At 37.0% G+C, this 21481-nt stretch overlaps 1 protein-coding gene across 1 annotated transcript in view; it reads right to left on the bottom strand.

Moving 5' to 3' along the window:
* LOC119793525 (alpha-1,6-mannosylglycoprotein 6-beta-N-acetylglucosaminyltransferase B-like) overlaps window positions 1–21481 on the bottom strand; it is a 141220-nt gene that overhangs the window by 16283 nt on the left and 103456 nt on the right. Inside the window, exons 10-14 of the mRNA XM_038300727.1 lie at window positions 18449–18582; window positions 16713–16843; window positions 13806–13811; window positions 9661–9816; window positions 9388–9534 (exon numbers count right to left, since the gene is read on the bottom strand). Of these exons, the coding sequence (XP_038156655.1) occupies window positions 9388–9534; window positions 9661–9816; window positions 13806–13811; window positions 16713–16843; window positions 18449–18582 (574 nt within the window). The remainder of the gene's footprint in view (window positions 1–9387; window positions 9535–9660; window positions 9817–13805; window positions 13812–16712; window positions 16844–18448; window positions 18583–21481) is intronic.

Here is a 21481-nt window from a genome sequence, read left to right as displayed (position 1 = left end):
AATTTGACAGAAGGGCCGGGCCAGGAGCATTTGGACAAGCAATGTCATTAATTAAACCTGGGGATTGAAATGTATAAAAAAACAGACAATTTTCACGACCATAAGGCGCACCGTACTAAAAGGCGCAGTCTCAGTTATGTGTGCCATTTCTGTATTTAACACACACATAAGGCGCACCGGACTATAGGGTTTTCTTATATACAGGTACATGTCTTCTACTACCTTTAGATACCTCTACTGCGTATTTAAAAATAGAGCGGGAGCAAAACTGAGTATGATTGTGCTTTATTCATTTATTTATTACAAAGTATTAATCAAACCTACGTGCTGGCCTTGAGACAGACACGTCGCTGATGACACAGAGCGCTGTGATGACTCCTAAATTAACTTAAAATCCTGAAACCTGCCGACGGAATATGTTCGCTTTTATTGCTGGTATCCTGGTGCCTGCAGTTTAAATTATTTAGATGAAAAACACCTGCCAGCCACCGAGGTGAACCCGGAGGCTGCCCGGCCTAGAGGCTGCTGTTGAAGGGGTTCCTACTGTCGGTGTACCGCTGGTATGTGGGGGTCTGAGCGCCTCCGACAGATATAGTATAGGCATGATGATAATCTGGATGAACTGACTGCAATTATTAAGTTTTCAGGTGGACTTTCTCACTTAAAAACATATAAAAACTACTTTATTCCCACTGATCACAGGAAATATAGCTTCAAGATTTAGATTATTTAGATGAAAAAACACCTGCCAGCCACCGCGGTAAAGAGGAGGAGACCCGGCCCAGAGGCCCCCTATGGAGGGGGAACAGATTATTTCAGGCAGCTGAAATATATGGTTCCCCCCCTTTAATTTTTGCAAATAAAGAGTAAATATGACCAAATCCACAGGATTTGTTCTCGGTGGTGAGAGGAATAAGCACAGTTAAAGACTTGCAGGTAAATTAATTTCTTCCCCTGTTATGGAGGGGGAACAGAATATTTCAGTAAGCTGAAACATCCATTATCTCCTCTCCTCCTCCCATATCTTTGGGAAATAAAGAGCAACTGTTTCCAATTTCTCTAAAATTGATATCTGTGATGTGGTATACTATAAATGTCCTTAATCCAGTAATCTGTCATATTTTACATTAGAAGGTGATTAACCAGAAATTCTACTCTCATCTTCGCAGGACGTCTTAATTTGTGTGCCCTGCTATCAGCCAGTTTCCATCCTCTTATATCAGCAATGAAAAATTAAAAATACACTACGTGTTGTTGTGTTCGGTGACTGACGTTTATTTCTGTCAGGCTGAAGGGACAAAAGTTGGAGAAATACAGATTCTCTTGGCGTTTAAAAAAAACACAAAACAGCGTGAGGACCTCGTTAATGTATTTATTTTACAATTTCTTAAAAAGAGCAACCGATTAAAATGGATGCTACAAAGTTGAGATGATTATATGAGCTGTTTTTACCGAAAAATGATCAGGAGCGCCTTGGGAATGGGCAGATCCGCCTCTCTGGCTGCAATGCGCGCTCCCGACACAGGGGGAACAGATTTTCACGGTGAAACAGAATTTCGCACAAGACCTCTTCACACCGATGTCGAGCGGTTGAAGTTCCTTTGTCAGACCTCCCGGGATAACGGCGAGCACAGCGTTCATTCAGTCACAGATTAACAGCGATGGTGATGCGTGGAAAAAACCACCTGGTCTCCTCATACACCTGCCTCGCTGTCAGCTCCCAGATCAGCTTCTCTGATTGGTTGATGCGGCGCTTCCAGCAGCAAAACTTCAATTTTTCCATCTCGAGCAGCAGCAGCGCGTTGGCGGCGCGCTCCCGAAGCGCACCGATGTCGAGCGGTTGAATAACAGCGAGCACAGCGTTAATTTGTTTCACCATGTTTTTCACATCAGCTGTGAGATGGGCACGCATGGAGTCACAGATTACCAGAGATGGTGATGAGTGGGAAAAAAACCCCTGGTCTCCTTACATTCACCTCCCTCAGCCACGCTTTCATCATCTCCTCAATGAGGAGATGAGGAGTTCTGCATGGTGCATGGTGGTCTCAAAAGTCGCAGTTACAACACACATAGGGCGCACCGCACATTTTGAGAAAAAAAAAAAAAAAAAAAAGACGTTTATGTGCGCCTTACAGTCAAAATAGGGTAATTTGGACAAGTTCGGCGGGCCGGATTAAAAAGCCTAACGGGCCGTATACGGCCCGGGGGCCGTAGTATGCCCATGTCTGGTCAAGAGTGATTGTGAGGATCATGTGCTGACTTTGATTGTTCTTCAGTCACTTTCAATCCCTTCTAAGTGTGCCCTATCCCTAAAAATGACTCTAAACCTTAAGAATACCAGTGCATAGCTAACACTAACCTTATCCTTAATTTAGTTCACAACTTAGGGCCGGATTTATCAAGATCCAATTTTGCGTGCAGTAATTTGCGCTCGCAAACTGGAATTTTGCGCGAGGGGCTGAACCATGGTTTGCGGGTGATTTAGCGATTGCGTAACTGGTGGCAGGTGCAAAACTGTTGGAGACGCCCTATTTAAATGATGGTTTTGCGCGTTTTGTGGTTTGCGGCAAAGTAGTTTGTAGTTTGTGCAAACTAGTGCATTAAGAAATTTTAATCTTACAGTGACACCCGCCCCCTCCCAAAAAAATAAATATATATATATATATATATATAAACTTTGGCAACCTTTATTCCCTAAGGTGGTATGTGGCTGAATTTCTACTTCACTGCAGTAAAAAAAAAACAAAAAAAAAACAAAAAAAAAAAAACAAACAGTTGTTTTGTATTGGCCTGTAGAAAAATGCACATACCAAATGGCTCATACCCGCAGCATTTGGCACGTTGCTCCACAGGCGCAGGGGGAGAACCCCGACCCCGTCGGACAGCACTTCTGAAAAAACGAGATTGGGAGATCCCAGCTCTCGCTGCAACCGTACGCTGGAATGACCCAGATGCAAAAAAGTGCAACGTTGCAAGGAGTTTTGTGATATCTGGTATTGCGTGGGTCCTCCTTGTGGCTGGCTCCAAATCCATTCGGAGTTCCCCCAACAGCTCCAAAATGGCAATGCTTGATAAACGATATGTTTTGATGATCGTTTCCTCCTTCATTGCAAAAATATTCACACGGAGTGAAAAAATGCGTTCTCTGCGTCTCCTTGCTTCATTTCGATGTCTCCTTCTTGCGACAATAACCGCTGCCATGTGTGCGCAATTACGCATACAGACCATTTGCACCTTCTTTTGAAACATGTTAAATATAGAGTCAGATACCGTTAGCAAAATTGCTTTCAGGTTTGATAAATCACTTTGCGAGTGCTAAATTGATATATTTACATGTTCTCCTCCCACAAGACGCACTTTTGCGTGTAAACGCCAGTGGTGTCAAAAGTACCCACATTTGTTACTTAAGTAGAAGTATAGATACTGCAGTTTAAAAACACTCTGGTAAAAGTTGAAGTATCAACTTGACCTCTTTACTCAAGTAAAAGTGAAAAAGTATGTGCTCCAAAAACTACTTAAAGTATAAAAGTATAAAGTAACCTTTAAAAAAAAACAGCCAGATGCCGCTATATGAATATTAAAGATACATTTTTCAACTATTTTTAAAATTCTCTGAGATAGGGCCAAGGATGAGGGGTGTTTTTGGTCTCCGTCTCCCGATACGCTCTCGCCTGTGTCCGACCTTTCAGACATTTCAACATCTTTTTCTGAATCCAACATTGTAGCATGGCATAGATAATTCACGTTAGCAGTTTGAAGAACAACTGCTTGCTTCTGATGATTTCCTTTAGCTAACCAATGAGTGTTTGCGTTCTATGACTCATCCAATCACACTAGTTTTCACTAGATGTGGATGGAGTCAATGATCTGCATTGGATGGAGCACATGACGGGAAATAAATATTTACAAACATTAAACCAGGGGAAACCAATTAAAAATCAGTGGGTCTGAATAAAGAAAATACATTAAATTTTTAAATTGAAAAAAAAAAAAAAAAACAAATTGCCAAAAATTGCATCCTGTGTTATCTCAGAGGAGTTGACACTTATATATCTGTATTCCTATACATCCATCAGTAGTTAAAGGTCAAGGGTCAGCAAATGCAAATTCTACCTGTAAAACAATGACAGCGTAATTGTCGCTGTCTGATCTGAAGCCTCATTTGGAGCTTCTAAACTGGCTTTTGAAAAACTTTGATAATTTGCTGCTAATATTACAGATTTTTTTAGAATAAAAAACTAGCAGATTTGCACAATCAAACAAAAATTACAATTATAGAGCATTCAGTATTATAAAAAAAAGTCCATACTGTTTCTGAATAGATACATTATTGTATTAGTTAAGTTCTGTTCCGTTTATGTATCTTTCCTTGAAAATGTGAAATGTCCCATGCTCCTGAATGCACCATAGCTATCTGACGCTCGTGAATGCATCACACTGGTCTGTGAACGCTGTGCTGTGTTGATGCGCGTTTGATTTTCCGCTTCAGACAAAGCTTTGCAGTTTCCAAACTCACGTCGGCATCACTGTTTATTGTTGTGTGTGAAAAACAAGAGACTAGAACAAATAAATCAGCCGTTCCTCGGTCAAAATCTTTGGATTAAATGATGTTCATAACGCCCATATATTTTTTAAATGAATCTTCCATATAATCACAAATGTTTTCCCCAGGAGAGGAATATTTAAACGTTTTTATATCATTAATATAACAACAAGTAGCTCCAATGGTCATAGTCAGGGGCGGATCTAGAAAAATATTTATGGGGTGGCAAGAGGGGGGCAGGAATTTTTTAGGGGTGGCAACATATGGCCTTTGTTTACACTGAATTTAATCACAGTTATCACAGTTTGGAGAGAATAGTATGTACAGTACTAGTGTTTCATGTGAAACAGTTCATATTAGAAATACTTCGTACAATGTGATCTCACTTAATAGGAGATAGAAGAATGATAACACTACTTCTAGAGGGGCCTTATGACAGGAAAGGTATTAAGGTGAGACACAGGTGCTGAGTAGTAGATGTGTGAGATTGACTGTCAGAGAGGCAGCTTTGCAGCATTTGCACAAGAAGGAACTATAGAAAGAAAAAGTTCCCCATCAGAGATCTATGGACTGAGCTGGACTAAAGTGAGCATCACTACACAGTAGAAATAAATGGGTCAACGCACCCGAACAAGGTACTGGACATCTATGTAATGTTTACTCTGAACACACATTTACCACATTTGTTCCTCAGTAACTTGACATACAGCAGTTACGGCAACATGAAAGGGACATTTCCTGCATGTAAATATGCTGTAGATGGAGCTGTATATGGAGGACCAACTCTGCCATATTTAAAAATAAATACAAAAATAAATAAATGCCACTAAAAATACAACCAACAAATAAATGTAATTAGAAATTATATTATAATGGCAGGCAGAAATGTAAAAAGGGCAGGCAGAAAGAAATAGCGGTGAAGAAATAACTAGGGTAAAAAAATACAAAGGAAGAATAAAACAGACAAAAATATTATAACATGCACATAAATAAATACTTTAAAATATAAGTAATTAAAAAATGAAGTTGAAGATAATAAATGACAAAAAAATAAATAGGGTAAATATTAAAAAGGCAAAGAATTAAAAAGAGTTATATACCTTTATGACTAGCTGTATAATTTAATTTCTACTTACATTTATTTGTTGTTTGTATTTTTGGTGGCAATTAATTGTATGCTTATTTATTTATTGAGCATTTATTTATTTCTGTATTTATTTTTAAATATGGCAGAGTTGGTCCTCCATACTGCTGTATCAACAAATCAACAAAAAGGCGGGTTCTGTATGTTACATCAAAATCTCCACAAATCTGAAAAGAAGCAACATAAAAATACATTTTGCTTGTGAGTAGGTTCATACGGGTCATTTCTGGATAGTTTCATACTATATATACAAAAAAGAAACAACAACACTGCTTCATATTAAGCAGGATTTACACCAGTATCACATTATAACTTTTAACACTTTTGGTTTTATTAAAGGAAATATCAGATTTTTTCAAGTGCCAAAACAAAATGTAACAGCTCTGTAAAGGCTCACCAGAGAGCATAACATAAAGTTAACATGACTATAACAGCTGAATGCTGCGATTTCCATGCTGCTCAGCAAAACGCTTCACTAATGTATTTAGATCCAATGCCTTTGTGCGTTTTGATTTGAGTACAACCAAACTTGATTGTCTCTTTTCTGTCATAGTTGACCGCAAATATGTCTTTATGAGCCTGAGACGTCAGGCCTAACTAACATCATAGTTGGAGAAATAACGTTCTGCAACCTGATTTTTATCATCTCAAAATCAGCATTGCAGCTATGCTAGCATCATTGTGCTTTCATTATGATTTAATTTCTCGATAGATATTTAATGAATTTTTACCTGTTTCATCCTGTTTCTCCTCTCCCCATCACCCCTGGCTCCCTCGCTTTACCCCATTCGGTTTTCAAAACAATCAGTCTCAGTCGCTCTCTGTCATCTCGTGCTGCATTCACTGCAGTCCGACATCAGAAATTAGCGGTTGTAATTCTCAAATGATCCATAATTTATAAGCCTCACCACCCCTACCGCCAACTGGGGTGGCAGCAGGGGTGGCAAGGCTGTCATTTAGGGTGGCATTTGCCACCCTATGCCACCCCAGTAGATCCGCCTATGGTCATAGTTTAATCCGTTTCCCTCGTTGATATGTGGTTGTACAGAGCGAGGCGCGCTCCCGCTACTGGGGATGCATATTCAGCAGGGATGCACTTTCCCGCATAACACCGTACCGCGGTCCGCTAATCCCTGACCTCTGCATTAAACCGAAGCCAAAAGTAACGAGTAACGTTTGTTTTAATAATGTAAGGAATAGAAAGTACAGATACTCGTGAGAAAATGTAATGAGTAAAAGTCAGAAGTAGGAAGAAAAATTAGTAATGGAGTAAAGTATAGATACCTAAAAAGTGTACTTAAGTACAGTAAAGAAGTATTTGTACTTCGTTACTTGACACCTCTGGTAAACGCCCCATATTGCATATTCATTGCAGAAAAAGTACTAAATGGATAAGAGGCGCTATTTAGCACGTTTTAATGACCAAATCCTTTTAGCACGCTGTTGATAGATCAGTTTGTACATTTTTTAGCGTGCGCAGTGAAATAGCTCACGTTTTTATACACGCAAACCTTTGATAGATCCGGCCCTTAGTCCCAAACCTAACCGTTGGCAAAAAGGGAAACCAGGACCAGCAAAAAGTTTTCACTTTGGTTCAAGCGGGCCTCATTTTGATGATGTAATCTGTGAAATGGTCCTCAGTCTGATGCCTCATAGGATCACCCAGAAACAAACACACATCCCACATACAGTCACACAGTACCCACTGGTGTAGTTTTGTGGAATTCACATGTTGTAGGTGGAGAAAAGTGGGCATAATGTTTCTTCACCACCCAGATACAGGAATTAAATATTCTACAGCCAGCAATCAGAATCTGATCCCTTAGACTATAATGTTTTGGTGAAAACAGGGGTTAAAAAAGGAATGTCTTAGATAAATATTTATTCCTGCCTTTTTTATGCCAACCACTGTTGTTTATACATTTACATTTTTTTCTTCCCGTTTTGTTGCATTAAATGATTGAAAGCATCGCTACAATCACACAAAGAATCCTTCAGTCAAAATGTTCTGCCTATTATTGTTGAGGATGGAAGTCTTAGGGTGTTTCTTGCATTGTAATTCCGGCTGAAATCTGTTTAATGGAGAAAGTATAGTACATGACCCAGTCTTTTCTTTATTTTATGTATTTCTTTATCTTCTGTATTAACTTATTTTTTTCAACTGACAGTTTGGTTTTTAAAACAGTTTTATAATGGCAACTCAAACAGCAACCCCCCTCACAACAGGCCAAATTAATTGGGTCCTGAACTAGTAAGAGTGTCTGCAGGACTTTCATGATGCTCAACATTGGCTAAACAACTCTGTAGTTAAGTAAAAAGAAATTGCATCTTTTGAGTGCTAGAAAAAGTCTAAATATCTTCAATGGTAACTTAACTCAGTTGAAAATCTGCTGAAAGATCCTATAAATCTGTCATGGCCTTTGGAAGTCTTATAATAACTGTTGTAGACAGAGGAGGGAGTGGAAGGTCAAAAGGGGGCATGGATATCCCCAATGTGACAGCAGACAACAATGGGGCAGCAGCGTGATCCGTGACAGAGGTGGATGATAAATAGTTTAGGTGTGACAGGAGAGCCATGGGCCGAGGAAAAGTCTGGAGGTCTGTTTGTTTGGGGGCAGGATGTGATGCTTACTACTAAACCAAACCCGTAGAAAAACACATTACGTTCAACCCAATCTTCCATTGATGTAATTCTCCTTTTTGATGGCTGTGATTTCAGACATTCTTTACAATGTGCTTCTTATAGGGTTCTGCTGGAACTCCAGCTTTTCCTGCCAGTCTCCTTGTTGAGTCAATATACCCCTCAATAATGCTCAGTTTTTTCAAGTCAGTTTTCATAGATGAGTTCGAGGATTTATTGCTGGGGAAATATCTCACTCTATATGCAGCCATTGTGTTAGCACAATAGCACTTAAAAAATATGATTCAGGTACCTTTTAATGAAATTTACATTGTGTCTGGTTGGCAAATTGAGTGCATCCCTGTCTGCAGCCTGGAAATCTCTAAAGGTGCTCTTTATGTTCCTGTGTCCACATACACATTATGCTCGTTTTCCAACTGAGCAATAGATTTATATACAGAACAAAGAAAGACCAGATTATAATCTTGACTGTTTCTCTACAAAAATTAATAAGATATTTAAGTTAAAGTTGCGTTTCTATAACATAGATACATGTGATTTCAGTCTCCAAATAGCCTCATAAATTAACATGGTCTTATGTTTCTAGCTGTTGTAGATAATTTAGCATGTGGTGCTTTTCCACCACCCTTTGCCTGTCCTTTTAAAATCTTTTTCTTAAAAAAAAATCTGAACAAGCCGGCAAAAAATGTTGAAAACATTCCTTCTACCTGCATGTCTCAGAGAAGAATGTAATACTATGTTCCTGATCCATTGGTTGAGTGAACAAGGTCATAATAAAGAAACTTGACCAAGGAAAGCTTCTGCAAATAAGATCAATGTAAATACCTTTATAAACCAAAAAGCCTTTTTTCCAACTCATACTTATAATATGTAAATCTATTGTTTATTTAATGTGGAATTGTCTGACCAATTAAAATGAGGTTGAATGAATCCATAGCAAAGACTGGAAATAGTGTTTTTCATAACTGCAGTATGCACCAATGTGTAATACTGGATTTGAAACAGGATGCCTTTACTCTTTATTTCTACAATAACATGAATAATTTATTTTATACTCACCTTTCTGGAGGTGGGCTTCCCTCTGAAGAATTCATGATTGAGAGAGCTGTGAGGAGGATTAAACTTGGGTTGCAGAAAAATGCAGCCATTGGCTATCGCTTCTAAAGGAGCCGGGCCTTCATATGGGAAGCCAAATCCAATGAATAGCTTACAAGAAAAACAGACAGAAGATGTTTTGTGAATACATACCTTATGGATGCTTACTTACTTAAGTCAAATTCATATATGCATAAAGCAAATTCAATTACTGAATAATCAATAATTTTGACTGACCTTTGCCTTTCTGAGGAGCTGCTGCAGCTCCTGCTGAGGTAACAGACCATGATTCTTAACAAAAGCAGGGACCTCTGGGGGGCGCTGCGTCTCAAAGTACACAGTACCATGGATATCCATGTAACGATGCAGGATTGCCAGGAAATTTTCTTTACCCTTGAAGATCAAGAATAAAGAAAATAGATAATCTCTTGAAAGAGCTGCAGTCAGTTAATACAATGGTTCTTGTGTGCAGTAGAAAAAATATAGTTAACAATGTTTTTGATTAACTACATTATTATATCATATCATTTGTTCAGTCTTTAAAAGCCCACTACCAAATCTATGGAAAATCGTATTTTCTTAGCCACATTGTATTCATTTCAATCTAATTGAAAGCAATTAATTAACTGAAAAATATTATGTGCATATATTAGGGAGATATTTTAGTGCAGCTATTAAATCTATATAAACAAAACAAAACAAAACATTTTTAAAAGGTTTCCATAAAAAAAACTAAATCAGAGAATGCAATTACCGTATGTCTTCGGCTAATATTTAAATATTTATTCTACAGTATATTTGATTATTGGTTACATTATTTGATTTAAAAGAGTATTTTAATGTAAATTCCAATCAAATACACCTAACTGGTATTACTTATACTGTATATTTAGCATTAGCCTTATGGATTAATTTATTTGTATATTTGTATAAACTAATGTAATAAACTCCATAAATGCTATAGCTCCAGCGGTTTTAAAAAGGATCTTTAAGACAGTAGTCTTTGCTTTTATATGTCCATTCTTGTTTGTGATAAAACTGTAGTATATTGACTTTATTCCCTGTAAATTGCTTGTTTTGCTGCACCACTCCCACTTTGACCATATAAATGAGCAGGATTGATCTATGAAATGATTGCACACACAGTTACTTTGGAATGGATAAAAGCCTGAAGTCAATGATAATTGAAATGAGGATAAGAAGGAAATGTATTGAGATGAGTTTACCCTTGTCTACACCTTCACCATCTTGTCGGTAACCACCCCAGTATTTGCGGAGTTTTATGACAAAAAGTAATATCAGTGCTTGTGCCTTGTGTTATATCACTTGTGTCATTTAATTGAACATATTAACCGGAAAAAAAAAAAAAAAATGCCTTTGCTGAAATATTGCAAAAATGAATGCCTCAGAGACATAAATCATTTATACAAGCCACTGAAGTGTTATCCCATTGGTATGTATTAGAGAATAATAATAAAGATACTTTATTGTTCGTTTTGTTTTTTTACATGCCATAACCATTGATATGTGTCTTAACAAATATTAAATATGAGGTTTTAGTGATCGATTTAAATCAATTATTTTCGGATTAATCACCATGCAAATAACAACTGTAATTATAAAAATAACACTAATCAGAATATTATAAATTTTTATTGACCTACTCAGGTTAAATTCATATTTATACAAAAATATTTACAATATTTACTGATGTGTGTGTCCGGCACCTCACTAATTACAGAGGCAGGTCTCAACCACTCACAGACATCAATACCTCCTATAGGCTGAGGAGCTCCTTCATTTTCATGCATGTTTTAAAACTGTGATAGACAATGGTACCACAATTTCCCCTCTCCTTTTTGATACAGACCATACACTCAATGCTGTGGTAGAAAAAATAAGACAGATTATTGGTCTGTGAAGGTCAAGCATGTCAACAGAGGATACTATTGTCACACCCGTGACACATCTTGATAAGAGACAGACCAGCGTAAGACAGCTGTCCACGTTATTAAGCAAATTGTAACTCTGTTCTAACATATTACAGTATGCGACTGAATCAAAAGGCGTTTCTCAATTCACAAGAACGTGAGTACATACTCGCGTTTTCATCAAGTCCGTTCTTGGCGAGAACGCAGGAAGATCGGACTTGACGAGAACGCGAGCACGCAAGCACGTATGTGTATTGGAGCAGAAGCGTACTCGTGACATCATCACAGGCAACGTTGTTTAGCATTTCTTTAACAGTCAAAACTATTTATTCCCTACACAAAACATTTTGAAAACAATATTTTTAATTTCTAAAGCTTAAAAAACATTAAAAAAAATTACCGAACCGCAAAAAACCGCCATCAGAACGAGCTGTAGTTCACACATAACTAGACCGAGAGAAGTTCACTCCACGACAGGGTAAATTTAGCCCTGGCTGCGGTTACCCTCGGAGGTCTGCTGGTCACTCTGGTCCGCTCAACGTCGGACTTTTTTTTAAATTTCGCACTAACTCTGTAAACAGACCACACAGGGAGGCTTAAATGTATAATGTTATCGCTTCAAACGATTTCAAAACGTACTTTTGAAGAACAACAGCAGCAGAAAAGGGAATGTTTAACTTAACACTGTGAGCGCTGTCTCGAATCAAGCTGCGGCCGCGGGGCATTCTGGGAAAGCGGTCAGTCTGAAGAACGCACAAGTCTGCTCTGATGCATGCTCAATAAAGAGGGCGGGGTGAGAACAACATCCGGGGATTTGATGCGTTCTCGATCTGGCGTTCTTGAGAATTGGAACGGTACTCGGGCTGAGGCTGATGACGTGTCACGAGTACACGAGCACACGAGAACGCTCAAGAACGCATATTGAGAAACGGTGAATGTCTTGATGATTGACCATCTACAGATTGGGGCATAACTGACATATCTTCTTGGTTTCAGCACTGGGGCCCATTAAGGTTGTATGCTCACTTCTTTTGGATACTTTATCTACATACATGACTGTATCTCCACCCACCCCAAAATCATATGATGACATTTACTAAATTAAACTAAAACAGACTGAAAATAGCTCTTCCACCAAGTCAGCCGTGTTTGTTTTGCTTTAGCCTGTTGCTTCTGGTTGACCTCATAGATATGACTACAATTTAATGGTTTGAAACATTTCTGCCTGCGTTTATTGTCTTTGGGCAAAATTTATTTTCAGGAGCTTATAAATTCACAAATCTCACAGCAATTCAGCTTGCTTGGAAGGTAAGGTCAGAGGGCCCAGTGGCACCTGCGTATAGCAACCTTACTTCTGTCAGTGAGCCACAGGGCAGCTGTGGTGCAATATAGCTTACCACCATTAAAATGTGTGTGAATTGGTCAGTAACTGAATGCAGTGTGTAGTACTTTATTTAAGTCTCCCGACTTGAAAAAAGGGGCTATATAAGTACAGAACATGTACTGTTTATAGTTGAAACTTGGACACAAATAAAAACACGACCAACTTAGCTTCAGAATGTGTTAAAGCAGGCTAAAATTAAGCTATTTAACTGGATCTAGCCTCCACTCTATTAAAAAATGAGTACAACAAGTGTCATGGTTTTGGTTCTGTTTAAGTTTTCTTTTTCAGTTTTCATTGATTTAATTTCCAATTTGTTAAACTAGTTGTTTTTGGTTGTATTTGAGTTCTTGTGAATTTCTTGTTTACCCTCTGTTGTCACCTTGTCAGTCTCCTTCCCCTAGCTCCCTTCTAGATGCTTCCATCCACCCCTGTTCCTCATCTGCTGATTAGCCCAGTCTTTGTTCAGTCTCCTATTTATTCTTTATTGTTTTATTCTTTGGACTTTACCTTCTGCATTTGGATTTACATTAAATCACCAAAAACTCATCTCTGCCTCCTTCCATCTCTGCATTTGGGACATCTTCAAAACTCCACTTAACCTGACACTAAGCAGGTCCATACCAACAAGTCAAAATTAATTTATTTATCAACATCATAGCAGATAAATAACTGAGATACTTAAACCAAAACTGTATTTACTGTGATAAAGGTTTGTAGATTTTCTAGTAAATAAGGGGCAATTTACCAAAAAACTCATGAAGTTGTGAGCATATCAGACACTTGAATCTTTAGTAGTAAAAAAAAATTGTATACTGGGGTCCTGTTTTTAAAATGATTGCACTTTTTGAATGAGTCACTGTGAATGCATCATTAGAAGTCCCTAATTATACAATAGTCAATTTATACTGTATAATTCCTCATTAGAACTAAAGTTCTTTGTACAAACTTTCATTTGCTTTGATACCCAGTTAAAGAGAAATTCGTATTTTGTAGGCATCAATATTTCTACTAAAACCTTACTTTGATAAAATAGTTTGGAGAATCAATAACTAAGCAACAATACTTACTTGAAGCTTTGTAGGTCCATCAATAATATGTCCGGAAAAGTACAGAAAGAACAGTACATTTTGAAAGCAGGAAAAAGAGAAGTAAAAAGAAAAAAAAGAAAAATTAGGAGAAAAACTAAATATTTAGCATTTATTGTATTATATACATCAGCAAAACTGGTATTTCTAACTTGGCCCTAATCATGAGGTAAAGCAAGGTAATCTTAGAGGGAACTGTTCCTCCTGCACTCTAGCTCTGACACTGAAAATCCTCAGATTCACCAAAGTTACACTGCTGCTCACATTGCTCGGAGGAACAAGGAAGGCTTTGGCAGTGAAGGAACAAAGCTGCTGCCGGTTTCAAGCAAAAAAAAACAACCCTTCAGGGAGGCAGCAGCACGTCGAAGTTGCAGGAGGAGTGAGAGAGAATGGCAGAAGCTTGGAGGGAAACTTTACTCCAAACAAGTGCAAGTGTTCCTCCAGCATCACACTTCAGACCTGATTCTTAGAGGAACATCAGTATCTCAGTATCAGGCATACAGGGAATGTAAAATCCCATGGGTTTTGCAGCTACTGAAACAAAATCTCATTATTTATCACATATAATATATCTCTTAGAGCCGTGTCCATACAAGGTCCTTACCTTGGGTTACAGAGATTTGGAAAAATTTTGAAACCACTTGCATTTTTGCACATTTGGTCATTCAACAACCACTTACTGTAACTCAGTATATTATAACATAACTCTATATAATGAAATAACACCAAGCAGGACATAAGTTAAAACAAACACACACACACACACACACACACACACACACACACACATATATATATATATATATATATATATATATATATATATATATATATATATATATATATATATATATATATGATTGCATTATTCTTTTATTATTTGTGATGTGATGTTTATTTTATTCATTCATTAAAAGAAAAAAAAAACATAAAACCTGTGCAGCTGACAAGTGAAATTTTGAATGAAAGAAAAGTAGCACTAAGAAGTAAAAAACTATATATGCCCCCATTTTCAAGTAATACTTCAATTCAACTCAGATAATTATAACCATACAGAAAACAAACACACCTTGTTCATCAAAACGAGCAACAGCAACAGAGAAAAACTATACATGAGCCTATCGACTGATAATCAACTCATCAAAATTACTTTTTTTTAAAACATAAAATAAGCTTCAGCTTGCTTTATCTCACTAATAAGCTTATTCCACAAATCAACACATTGCATAGAAATACATCTTTCCATCATTCCTGTTCTGTACCAGGATTTTTTGAAAATATCTTTTCCTTTTCAGTTATACTCATTTTATCTTTTAGAAAATCTTTTTCGAATATTGTTTGGTGGACCTTTTTTATGTGCCTTATAAAAGATTTTTAAAGTACTATACTCTATCAACTCATTAAGTTTTAATGTATTCAACTTAATAAGTATCTGATTTGTGTGATTTCTGTATCTACTTCCACTTATAACTCTTATGGCTCCGTTATTAAGTAAAAATACAAATTATTAATCTATTTTACTCACTTTTGTCAACACTTTCACCACAATTATACTTCAGCTGCAGCTCTTTTGGGTTTGTCTCAGCCTTGCAAATCCAGAGACTGAAGATGTATTTTTTTTTTCATAGTTTAAACTCAGTCAAACCGGATATGACAGCATAAGACTTATGTCTGGCCTTTAGCTGGGTCATTCTAACACATGATTATGCTTCGATCTAAACCACTCCACTTTACGCTGACTGCACAACTATCATGCTAAAAAGTGAGCCTTGTCTCATTTTAAAGTAAAGGCTTAAATATGTTTTCTCTCTGAATTGCAGTGCAAGTAACACCACCTGTCAGCCAAATCAACTTTAATCAGTTTCCCTATACTGTTAAAATCAAAACAGCATAATGATTTCCTTGTCATTTTCGTCATGTTTTCACCAATTAGCTTTTCTTTCAATATAAAGGATTGACCATTGCAACTTTCACATCATATTTTCTAAGAAAAACTGGACTTCTTATTTACCTTCTTTTGTCTTCATATTCCCTTAAGGTTATATGTGCTGAGTCACAACTTTTAGTTCAGTTGTACTACAGTACTCATATATAAATCTTTAAATATATTCTAAAAATTCAATCCGTGCTGCTTAAGGAGTGATAAGCAGATCTTTACCCCATGGTCATGTTTACATGTCAATTCGAGAAATTCTCTCACCTCAGAGTCTAACAGTTGTTAGTAGAAGTACTGTAAAAAAATAATAAGCAGAAGCAGGCAGGCACTGCTCTTATTTAGCCCAGACAGACCATTAAAATTGTTAGAATATGCTTGATATGTTCTGTAGTGAGAGAATAATCCCATGTGAAGCAGCTGCACAGCTCAAGTTGATTACTAGAGCTACCTCACAGGTAGTCCTGAATCTCTTCCTTGACCACTTCATCCCCTCCTGTTCCACAGATAGCAATATGAAGTCATAGCTGGACAGCCATAACTTGAATGACGGCCTTATAGTGCAACTCTGAGCAAAATTCTATAACCTAAACTGCTTTAAACTTTAACACTGTTGAAGAATGTCGTTTTTTAAAAGAGTTTATTTAACCATTGGTTTAAATTCTTGAAGGAAATTTGATGCACAAGATTTTGTATTGGGTTATTAAAGTTAAGAGGAGTGATTAGAAAAGCCTATCAAATGTTTCAGATTTTTATTATTAATCAAAATTTTAAAAACCTGTGAATTATTTCCACTGTTTTTTTCTGTTACCAAAGATCACTTACGTTTGTGGTTGTAATGCGACATAAGTTCCAAAAGTTCAAAGTGTGCTGACCTTATAACCTATAACCGATGCTTGTTAGAACAAAGCAAAAGGGAAGTAAAGATTGCTGATTTTTTTGTGTGCCATTCTTACCTTCCACATGCTGGCATCTTTGCCATAGACAACAGCCATGTTGTTGACTTTGTTCCTCTGAATAAACATCCTCTCAGTCTCATTCAGTTCCTCTGCCACAAAACCCATAAAAGAGTTGTCTGGAGTGTGGGCTGCCAAGGACAAACACAGTAATTGCTAATAGATGGCACAAAACCCATTTCATGTCTCAGTAAATACAGATGTTCTCATAATTTAGTTTGAAATAAAATAAAGCTGCAGCAAGGCTTCATAGAGCAGAAGGTTGAAATGTTCTTTGACTAGTTTCATTATACAATCATCTGAAAACAGAGGAGCACAAAGGTTTTTGCTTTTTTTATGCAGGGTCCAGAAGCTGTTATAGTTCATGAAGTTCAGAAATTCAACAACCTGCCGCAGTTGTTAGGTTCGGTGAAATGAAACAACCCTGAATCATAGCAAACAAAAAATAACTTAAACAGAACAGATGAGGGAAGTAAAAAAGAAACATTTTGCATCAAGATCTCCACCAGTGATGATGGTGGAAATTTCTCAGTAATCGTCTCGATGATAACTGTAATTTGGAGAGAGTGTTGAAGCTTGTTGTTCCAGAATAAATTGGAGACAACCTGAAGTTTTGAATCCCCGGGGCTTGACTAAATCTATTATGAATGTCTGCAGTTGGTGTTTTTTTGTATATTTCTGCGTGATTGCGGCCAGAAGAAGGGAGCTGCAGGCATCTGTGCCGACCCAGCTGTTCTGATTGAACTCTCTGGCTGGTGGCTGTTAGACTGAAAAAAAAACCCCAACTCTTTAAAAAAAAAATTGGGGGCTGAATAACTGCTGTAAGAGCCAATTGGAGGTAAATTCATAGATATATGTAAAAAGTTTCAAATAAAAAATGGACACCTTTTTGTTGTTAAAATTATCAGTTAAATTTACAAACACTGTAACGTTAAAAGCATAGCATATAGAAATGCAAATTTGTAATGCATATTTTTGGGCTTCCTACACACTGTAATTCCATTCTGTTTTTTTGTTTTTTTTTGTGTGCATATAGTACGTAAGAAGAGGGGAAACAGATATGCTGGAAGCAACACCGCTTTTTGACCGATTTAATCATGTTGATGTTTTTTAATTTTGTTCCTTTATTAAACATCATAACATCATATTATCTGGTACTGCGCACGTTTCAATAAATTTTTTTTAGACTGATTTCCAAAGTGGTACAGAAGAAACTAAAGGAGCTGGAGTGCCGCTACACTTGCAGGAAGGTGAATATTTGTTCAGAGGCCAAAAAATGCCTCCTGCAGGCTCTCAGCCTCATAATGTTTGTGAGCAAACTGTCTAATAATAAAGCTCATTGATGATTGGGGATGTCAGCCAAATATCCAGAGAATGAGGACAAGAAGGTCTGAGCAAGTTAGTGCAAGACTCTACAATTATTAGGAGTTGTTCTATTATCTGTTCTATAATCTGCTTTCACATTAATTAACATGCACATTATTTCAAACTCAACCTGGCCCATAGCTTGGAATGTGAAGATTTGATGCACTTTACACTCACAGTCTTCTCTACACTCAGAGCAGCACAAATCCACTCTAACATTTGTCCGCTTCTACTCATCTTAATAACTTTGTGATTTTACAATATTCAGCCGGCATTAGTTGATACTGTATTTGATAGGTTTGCTAAGGAGATATTCTGTATGTCTTAAACATTGTAAGACCAAAGTAAAAGAAAAAAAGGCATAAACATACGGAACATGGTCATGTACTGTTGGCCATGAAGGTTCCAGTAGCCCCAGTTGGTTCTGTAGCCGTGAAGAGTGGCATATTCCTCATGGTTGTAAGCAGGCTCTGTGCCGAAGGTGTCAATCACCCGAATATGGCATCTGAGATGTAATAGAAAAGGGAAAATTCTCTCTGTTATTGAAATGAATCCCAGAAATGAACCAATACAAGGTTATGTTTTTCTTTGTCAAAACAATAATTTGCATCAATATTTCACTGCTTATAAGTGAAAATTATTTAGTCAAGAAGGTCAGAAATAAATTGATGTTAATCTGACGAGATTTATCAGAGTTCAGGGTTAATCCTCCAAAGTTATTATAAGTGTGAAGGATTTATGGTTTATTTGATATATGTGCAGTAGTTGCTGTTGTTATTAAAATACCTCCTCTATTCAACTACTTTTGTTTTGCTTGAAATTTCATTTTTTTTAGAGATATATTTAAGCAGTCAATTAGTAAATATCTTATTTTCCACCACCACCTTTAATCAACGTACTGCCAACAATATAACAAAGTGATCATAATGAGTTATTGTATTCCTCCAGTTTCAGTCAGTTTCTGGTATCCCTATGTATTTGGAAAGAATCCCAAACTGGAAACTATGATTAAAAATGAAACATGATTTTTACATTTTATTTCCAATGTTAATATCTGATCAATTGGACCATTGAAAGATTAGCAGACACAAATATCCTTGACAATAAGAATAAGCCAAAGGCCACATTTGACAGTCTGCGACCTCTGCTGTACCAGGAAAAGTTTTACAGAGCTGAAAGGAAATAAGCAATAGCCCTAAATCAGGAGCGTGTGACCTGCAATACTGAAATCAGATGTTGCTCTCCAGCCCTTTTGCTGTACTTCTCTGTAACTCCAACCACTCTCTAAAGGAAAGCTAATACTATTTATATGTAGGTGGCAGACATAGGTTTACAATCAAAAGGGCCACTGATTGTGGTCAAATTCAAGATGAAGCAAAGAAAGTAGAGGGAATACACATCAATACTGTGGGCAATATCTTCAGGTTCACCAGAAAGGAAACATCACAACAAGCTGTCTGATGAAAGCTCAACATTAAGGCTTACAGAAAGTCAACTAATACAGATCAATAACTTCTGTTTTGCTCTGACCGCCCTCTGAAACACAAACCTTCTGTCAATAAACCCAACTCCAATGACCGGAACATGTCCTAAAGCAGGCATCCCCAAAGTCGGTCCTCGAGGGCCGATGTCCTGCAGGTTTCCCTGCTCCAGCTGATTTACATTGATAGTTTATTAACAGGCTTTTGCTGAACTGCATTCATCAGAATCAGCTGTGCTAAAGCAGAGAAACCTCTAAAACTGCAGGAAAGGGGCCTTCGCGGACCAACTTTAAGGATTCATGTCCTAAAGGACACATACCTCCTCTCCAAACCTGTGGATATCCTGACTGGTTTTGGGTCAAGGCAGCAAAAAATCCTCTAATGAACCAATTAATTACAAAAACATAGTTATGGTCATCCCTCTGTGGGAACACCTACTGTAAATAACTGAGAAGTATGATAATTGAAGAAGATTGGTTAATTCTAAGGAAAATTCCCAAACACAAACTGATCAGCATTATGTATCCAGTTCAGAGCAGAAAAAACTTTTAGGTTGGAGAAACTAAACAACCTGTCAAAGGACGCATGGCCAAACATGGGAGAGCCAACTCCTCAGGACAGATCCGCTGGGCACCTACACTTTTAGGATTAGGAACAGACTTCTCAGGGTTCAAAATATTTTACGGACGTGATACTAGATGGTGTAAAAGAGGAGTGAAGGAAACCATTTAGGTAAATAAAATATAACACAAAACAGAGAAGGAAGCCTCAGATTTAAGCTTTTAAAAACACACAGTTCACCATTTCAAACCAGTTCAACACTTTGTACATGAAACCAAACATCTCTCAGTGAGGGAGGCTATTGACCAACAATGCCCTCTAGTTATCAGTCAAATCTGCATGTTAATTTAGATCTGCAGCTTAGAAGCTTTCCAACAGCTTAAAAGCTTGAAACATCTGATTTTTTTCAAATTAAAGTCTTTGAAGGAAGGGTAAACCTTAATCAACCGCAAACACTTAAGTACAGTTGTCTTGTTTAAAAGCCTTTCTGGAGATCTTAAAAGCTCAAATATGTATACAAATTTTCACAGAACAATAACATCAGATAAAGTCACTGGCTTAGTGGATTTCATTAACCAAAAAACAATAAAACATTACAAAAAAATGGCATTTTTTTTCCTTTTCTTTAGACAAAGTGAAGTATTCTAAAAAAATATATATACATGTTAATTTCTTTTTGCATCTAAGTTAGTTTTCCATATATGATTCAATATCAGGCAAAGTCTAAGATTTGATGACAAAAGCATTATACATTAAATTTGGCTGCAATAACTTGTTTTCACACAAACAACAGAAGAAGAGACACAATAGATGTAAAACAGAGGGCAAATGATAAGTTACAAATGCCTTTCAATTGGTGGATGACTTTAGGACTAAAGTGTAGCAAAAAAGATAAGGATATTGGTATACTGGATTATATCTTAGCTTTTTATAGAAAAATATAAACCCACGGAAAGCCTGTTATATTTTTCATTTCTTTGTTTACATGGTCATATTTTTAATCAAAACATACTTTGGATTGTGTTCATGAATGTTTTACCAGGGGACACGCATTGACATCTAGAAGGATAGAGTTCAATCCATAAGACTCGAGATATGATTTTTTCATTATTGGCAGAGGCTCATGCACATATTCTCCTCTGAGACTGCCTGCTTCCAATGATGACACACCGTAAGTTTTCAAGTATGAGAGATGTTGCATCAGGCTATGACATTGCTGTTTGCCATCAACTGAGAGGATTTGTTAACCTTTTTAACCAACAGATATTTTCTCCTTACAGATATGGCACATTTAAATGTAAATACGCAAGTTTTTAACAGTATAAGATTTATTATTAAAAAGAAAGACCCTTTTTTTAGGCT

This window comes from Cyprinodon tularosa, unplaced genomic scaffold (assembly GCF_016077235.1).
Source record: "Cyprinodon tularosa strain WSP-4 unplaced genomic scaffold, ASM1607723v1 ctg454, whole genome shotgun sequence".
NCBI lineage: Eukaryota > Metazoa > Chordata > Actinopteri > Cyprinodontiformes > Cyprinodontidae > Cyprinodon > Cyprinodon tularosa.
The sequence above is the reverse complement of the archived record's forward strand: the minus strand, read 5'-3'. Positions and strand labels throughout refer to the sequence as shown.